The 7,662-nt window shown below is 30.4% G+C and overlaps 1 protein-coding gene across 1 annotated transcript in view; it reads left to right on the top strand.

Moving 5' to 3' along the window:
• Positions 1-7,662, top strand: part of Nup98-96 (nuclear pore complex protein Nup98-96) — a 34,420-nt gene that overhangs the window by 4,291 nt on the left and 22,467 nt on the right. Inside the window, exons 2-6 of the mRNA XM_018518589.1 lie at positions 3,644-3,717; positions 4,723-4,947; positions 5,477-5,716; positions 5,797-5,997; positions 6,082-6,165. Of these exons, the coding sequence (XP_018374091.1) occupies positions 3,687-3,717; positions 4,723-4,947; positions 5,477-5,716; positions 5,797-5,997; positions 6,082-6,165 (781 nt within the window). The 5' untranslated portion in view covers positions 3,644-3,686. The remainder of the gene's footprint in view (positions 1-3,643; positions 3,718-4,722; positions 4,948-5,476; positions 5,717-5,796; positions 5,998-6,081; positions 6,166-7,662) is intronic.

The following is a 7,662-nucleotide window of genomic DNA, read 5'->3' as shown; positions in this document are numbered from 1 at the left end:
TCTTTTCTTTCCTGATACTTACATTGCATTTACATACTTTCATTACAGTGTATGTACTACCTTTACGTGCGCGGTCTTCCTATTCCCGTGCGAAGTTAGCGTGCCGATTTTCAGTTCGATTTATAAATTCATTTGCAACAGCATTTACATCTAATTACATTGTTTCTTCTACATGTGTATGTAAAATACTTACAGAATTTAATCTTTGTTGCGTCATAGTACTTCGTATATACGTTAATAATCTCCTTAAGGAAGAAAATGAACGCTCGACTGTACACGTACTTACAGGAATCGGTAAAATTATTTTTACAAACTTCACCAACTCTGACAATAAATCCGCTATATGTCGTTTCTGCTCGACGCTCATTTAGGCTGTGTTCTACTTAACGCTCGCAACGCTCACGAGCATCGTTTGTCCTTGTTTAACATTTGATAAACAACAAGGATGAAATGATTCCACAAGCGTTGCGGGCGTTAAATGGAATGTACCCTTACAGTGTTGATCTCCCCCCCCCCCCCCCCCCCCATAGTCGGCGCCTATGATCTCAATCAAATTGATGGTCTAAATGGACTCTATGTTTAGATATAACAGATAAATTGCCTGATTTTTTATTAATGTCATTACGGTGTGTGTGTTTGGTAATTCTAGTTTTTAATTTCCTCCCGATCTGCCTTATGTAGAATGCATTGCAATCTTTGCAGAACATTTTATAAACGACGTTTTTTTTTAAATTGTTGCAAGAGAACATCTTTTTGTCCTTTTATTATTAAATTGAGTTTATTTAAGCTAAAGAACGATAATTTAACTTTAAGATCTGTAGTGATCTTAAATTTATTATAGATGTCAGGCAAAAAAGGAATCGTATATAAACCAGGAGATTTTTTCTTTCTCTGTTATTTCATTTGATTTTTCTTCGACTTATTTAAGAGTCTTCCGTTTATATAGAGACCTTAGCCGTGAATTTATGGTATCAAAAATAAATTTAATTAGATATTCATTATTTAAAAAAGTTGTAATGATAAATTCAAACTTCTCTTGGTGATATTTAGGATGTGATAGCAGAAAAACTCTATCCACTATACCCATCAAAACATCCCTTTTCTGCGAAAGAGAGTAGAAAGATAAGAAGTTGAGGTATCTATCCGAAAACGTTGGTTTGTGACATACATTGAATTCTAATTTACTATTGTAATTTATAATGGTGACATCGAGGAACTTTAATCTATCTCCTCCAACTTCTAACGTGAATTGTAGCCTCGGATGTAGTGAATTAAACACTAAAATTTTGTCTAAAAATTTGTGAATTAAGTGATTGGGGACAGCCGTTGCGATGTCATCAAGGTATCTGAAATAAAAAGGTACTCAACTCCGAACCTCTCCAAAGCCATAATCTCAAGATCCTGCATAGCTAGATCTGCAATGGTGGGAGACCCGGGGAGCCCATGGGCGTGCCAAATTTTTATCTGTAAATATTGTTGTCAAAAGTGAAATAAGTTGATTCGAAAATCAATTGTAAGGCTTTTAAAAATTCATCTTTGGGTGTATGCAGTATTGCAAGAACGCGATATAAAATTCCATTTGTTCGATACATTTTTAATAACCAAATCTATGGTATATTGGTATATATAAAAATCATATCCAATGATATTAGAGAAAAATTATTGTCTAAGGAAAATCCATTTAGTTCGTCTAGTACTAGTTCGAAGTTATTTTCTATGTGGCTCTGAAGTTTTGGAATGTATTCATTTAGAATATAATTTAAAAAAGTAGCTAAGGCATACAGTGGGCTGTCAATCGACGGGATGATAATTCTAAGTGGAAAATTAACTTTGTGAAGTCCATAGGCCCCAGGTAATGTCCCATCACTGCAGTATAATTTTTTATAACAAGTTGAATCTATAGGTCTGTTTTTTATTGCTGCACTTTCTGAACTGGTACACACAGTGCAAGAAATGAAACAAATATACATTTCACTTTAATTAACTTATTACCCCGGTTTAAAGTACAGCAATAAAAAACAGACCTTATGTATTCATGTTTTAGCCATTTCGTCAATAATGTGCAAACAGATCCCTGCTAATCATAGTGTAAGTGTTACTATCATTTAATATGTTAGTTATTTTTTGTTTATATTCCTCTTTATCTAAAGCAACAGTGACGTTGTCTTTATCAACTATTGTAAATAAAATTTATTGATTAATCTTGATAAAATCTTTTGTTTTTTTTTTTAATAAAGCCATTAATTTTTTGTTTAGGTTCATTTTTCGGTCTCAAAGAAGCAATTTTTTCAATAATGGGAATCGAATTCTTCAATTCCACTACAATAGTTTTGTTCAATTTTTTAATATTATTTTCAAAACTTTTTATGAATTCAAAGCAGTTCTTCTTAATATTAGGAGATGGTAATGAAAAATTGCTCTCCAGTTGCAGTAGGCATTGTATATCAAGTGGAATGGTGTGTTTGGAAAGATTGACAAACCATTTGTTTTTCATGATGCTTAAGGAGGATGAGTCATTAGTATTAGGAAAAAAGACGGTTTTATGGTAATATTAATTGAACCATTGTTATTAAGAGTAATTGGATGTAATCTTGTAGAGTAAAAATGTTATGTATTATCTGTGGAAAAGCAGGAATATTATATGGATTTAATGTTGTTAATTTTTTCTTTGTTGTGTTTCTTCATCTCTTGCGGTCTTCACCCACTTAATTTCTTGTAAATGTACAAGTTGTGATACACTTGTTATTTTTGCCACATCACATAACGATAATTGGGATTTTCTCTGAATAGCTTAACAATCCGTTTCTCTGTCTTAGGATATGCAGAACGGCTTTTTCTTCCAGATTCAGACCTGCGATCAATAATTTGATGTTCTGAAAATTGTTTCAAGACATCTGAAACAGTTACCAATTGTAGCTTTATGGCAATCTTTCTTACATATATACCTGGATATTCCATTTGTGTGTGCGCAAACGATTTACGAACATCTTCACTTTACGCCATTTTTCCAATTAAGTCATGTGAGGTCTATTTGACCATGCCATCTTTCACGTATACCTGTTAGCTAACTTTATGCCAAATATGAATATTCTATGTACATTAAAAAAAATATGAGCATTTTTCTATATACGGATTTTTTCGAGTTCATGCCCTATATATATATATATATATATATATATATATATGTGTGTGTATAAAATTACATGTATAAAAAAATAAAAAAAAGACTACAAAATCTTTCAACAAATATATTCTTTCACCTGAAAGTACATTAAATATACTTTCAGGTGAAAAAAACTATAGAAAAAATTGTTTTATACTAAAACGAAAGTATATTTACGATATTCCAATTGTTTTAGTATTTTTAAAGATATATATATTACAGAGGATGTTATTAATAGTTTGATTATATTGTTTGTAAAAACATTGATCATTGAACATATTGTAAAGTAATAATTCTTGAATTGATAACATTAATCAGTGTAATAATGGTACAAGAATTCTTGATTAATGTACCAATTTTCATTTTTTCTGGAATACATAATATGTGCTAATTATAATATAACAATTATATAAATAAATTATACGTTAATATAAAAAAGTTGTTTTATACAGAAATAATCTTAATTTATTTTTATTTCAGGTGAAATCTGTAACAAAATTCTGTAATTTACTTAACATTAAATATGTTTGGACAAACTGGAAATACATCATTCAGTAAGTACATTATACAGGATGTCCCGAATTTAAATTGCTAAACTTTGGGAGCAAAGGAATAGATAAATTAAGAAAAAAAGTTCTTTAGAGATATGTTTATTTTTGCTTGTTATTGAGATATGCTAGTTTTTGAGAAAATCGCAAAACATAATATTCGGAATATTATTATTTTCAAAGCGAAATATTATTGTATCAAAGCGGAATATTATTGTTTTTGTGTACAGCCAGTCACAGAAAAGTTGTAACACTTTTTTTTTAAATGGGTTTCAGAATGTACTCACCGATCGATTCTTATTTGTGGATCCATGAATAAGAACCAATCGCTCGGTGAAACAAGCTGCATTTCGAAACTTATAAAAAAAAAGTGTTGCAGCCTTTCTCCCTTTCTGTGATCGGCTGTATGACTTCAGCGAATGCTTCAGAAGTAGTGCGAGAGTATGCGCGTTGATTTCCAGACATATAAGCGCCGGATCGGCATTTGACTGCGTTCAGCAAAGAAAATTAATCAGTTAGTGATTCTTTAATATGATTGGTTCTTACCTTTAATTCTTTGCTGGATCTAAGTATAGGAACCAACGTTAAAGAATCACTAAGCACTAACTGATTAATTTTCTCTACTGAACGCAGGCATTACACTGACTAGATCAGTATTTGGCTGCAATATAAGCTGTTCATATTATATGCAATACGTGTATTATTGTAAGAGGTCAACATTTTGAACAATATCTGCATTAGATAAGTGAATAAATAGTATGTGAATAAATAAGTAATAAATAAGTACAAAAATGAAAACTGTTTTGTTGTTTTTTTTGCAATTTTCTTCAAAACAAAACAAAAACGAGCACATCTTCAAAGAATTTTTTTTCTTAGTTTATCGATCCCCTTCACGCTCCCAAAATTTGGCCCTTTAAATTCGAAACATCCTGTATATATAAATATTATCTAAGAGATTTATAATTGAGAATTGTTTTAATATGTATTTTGAAATATGTATTTACTATTAAGGTGGATTTAGTACAGCGACGCAAAACAGTCCGTTTGGGCAATCTGCATTTAGTAAATCCATTACTACAACAAGTTTTGGTAGTGGCGCAACACCTGTCTTTGGTAGTAGCAATACTTCATCACTCTTTAGTTCTAAACCCACAGGTTCTACCACAGGTGGCTTGTTTGGAAATACCACAACACCACCGGCATTTAGACAGCCAACTAACACTCAGTCTTTTGGAGGTAACAATTTATAAATTTATTGTTTTATTTGCATATAAATCAACTTAAAAAAATATTTTTTTGTATGTATATATGTATTTTCCTACATGTATTTATGCATGTGCAAAATATGCATTATGCACACATCTGAAACATTCTGATCATTCATTATATAAAAAACATTTCACAATTTAAGGATTGCTCGAAATATTTTATTATACAATATTTGATAATAATTTTTGCGAATTATTCGTATATTTCAAGAATTATTTGTATATTTAAAAGGTAATAAAGCATAAAAAAATTAAAAAGTTAAATTGGTTTATTAAAACTTATTCAAAATTATGTATTTTATGTTCGTTTTATTATTTTTTGTAGTATAAAACATTTTTATTTTACACACTAAAATTTATTTTATAATGATAGCAGGTAGCTTCTTTAAATCAGTAAATATTAAATGTAATTGGCAAGCAAACAAATCTAATTTGATTTACTGATATTTTATATTATACATTGTTAAAGCCTGACAAATGCATTTTTATTTTTACAGGTTTTGGGACAACAAATACAAGTACCAATCTTTTCGGTACCCAACAAAATGCTGGTACGAATCTTTTCGGTACAAGTACAGGAACTTCGGCATTTGGTCAAGCGAACAAACCTGGTTTTAACTTTGGCACAACATCTGGAACTAATCTATTTGGACAACCACAACAGAATGCACAGCAAACTACTCCGTTTGGTCAAACCAATACCACCACAAATACAAATCTTTTTGGTACAACAACAGGTAGATCATGTGAGCGCAACTATGTATACTTAAGTTAATAATACTTAAAATTTTAAGCACTTTGATTTCTCTCTGTACAGGTTTTGGCAATACTAACCCCACTACTATACCAGCTGGTACCGCTGTGAAATTCACACCTGTCATTACAACTGATTCTATGTCAAAAAATGGAATATCACACAGCATTTCAGCCCGTCACTGTTGCATTGCATCTATGAAGGAATATGAATCTAAATCATACGAGGAGTTACGTTTTGAAGATTATCAACTTGGAAGAAAAGGTATATTGTATTGATTCATTATTTCAACCTAAAATGAAAGGTAAAATATTTTGTGGCTTTTTTCTTTTCTCTTTTTTCGAACAGGTCCACAAACAGGTCTTTTTGGGACATCGGCGCAGACATCACCGTTTGGTAGCGCAGCAGCTGGTACTAGCACAGCTGGAACAGGTAAGTTATACAATATAAAACATTTATTAACTAAATAGGAATATTTATATTGACCCATAAAATCCCAAAAGACCATTATGCACGTTTCTGTTTTAAATCCTTGTAACTTAGGGTTTTAATCAATATTTTTAGGCCGCGTAATTGGTATTTAAATATAAAAAGAGCTCTTTCTGAAAATCAAGTTGAAGATGGGATAGAGTATCTGGAGAAAAAGATATAAAGCTTGAAAGTGCAATTAAGAGTAAGAGTGATTTCCTTTTTATTGATTGAAATATTTAAATAATATAAAATAGTCAAGGACTCTTAAAAATTCAATAACAATATAACGATAAACGGGCAAATAAGAGTCAATTTTTAAAATTGTGAAACTAGAAATATTATACATGTTTCAGCTCTTATATTGAGCCATCTTCAGATATTATTCTTTTCTCGCTTTACTTTAGTTACCATCGTCAAAGAGATAAAAAAACATGGTGTAATGTGTTCCAATTTATGTAGAGATCTTGATGATTGTTACATGGAAGACATCTGATACTTACGAACAATTAGATGGTCGATTGTAAGTATCGGACGTTTTCCAAGTGACAGTCATCAAGATCGCTACATAAATTGGAACACATTACATCATGTGTTTTTATCTCTTTGACGATGGTAATAAATACAATCTAGGGCAAGTAAGAGTCTAACATATAAATTTATATGTTAGATTCTCTTACTTGCCCTAGATTGTATTTATTGAGTAAAATACATTGATGCAATTATAGATCATACAAATAATAATTACAACAATTTAGTTTATTTAAAAAGGTGAACAAAATCATTTATTAATTAAATATTTTAATAACAATACAACGATAAACAGGCAAATAAGAGTCGATTTTTTTTATAAATAAATAAAATTTATATAAATAAATAATAAATACAATCTAGGGCAAATAAGAGTCTAACATATAAATTTATATGTTAGACTCTCTTACTTGCCCTAGATTGTATTTATTTATATAAAGAGTCCTTTATTATCATTAATTTTGTATTTTACTCAAAAAGTAGACAAAAATGTTTATTGAATACTTTTTAGTAAAAAAAACAGACGTCACTTACCTTTCTTTATTTCCATTTGTAATCTTTATATCTTTTTTTCTAAACATTTCACCTTATTACCGATTAGATTTTCGAAAAGAGCCACTATTTTTATACTTAAATACTAATTACGGTCTAAAAATGTTGATTAGAACTCGAGTTACAAAAATTTGAGATAGAAAAATATGTTGATGTTTCTTGGGACTTCAGGGGATCTTAAAGTGAAGTCCGAATTTCAACGAGATTGCTGTTTTACCAATAAAATGCGACACATCGACATGGGTGCATTCATTACTCCAACCACTGAACGCTGAAAAAAGCGATTGTACCAGAAACACTATAGTAAGAGATTGGCATAAATGGTCCAATTTTTGATTAGCTGGATATGAAATGGCGTAGCCAATCTGTGGCAGAGTT

This window comes from Trachymyrmex cornetzi, unplaced genomic scaffold, assembly GCF_001594075.2.
Source record: "Trachymyrmex cornetzi isolate Tcor2-1 unplaced genomic scaffold, Tcor1.1 scaffold77, whole genome shotgun sequence".
Taxonomy (NCBI): domain Eukaryota; kingdom Metazoa; phylum Arthropoda; class Insecta; order Hymenoptera; family Formicidae; genus Trachymyrmex; species Trachymyrmex cornetzi.
The sequence above is the reverse complement of the archived record's forward strand: the minus strand, read 5'-3'. Positions and strand labels throughout refer to the sequence as shown.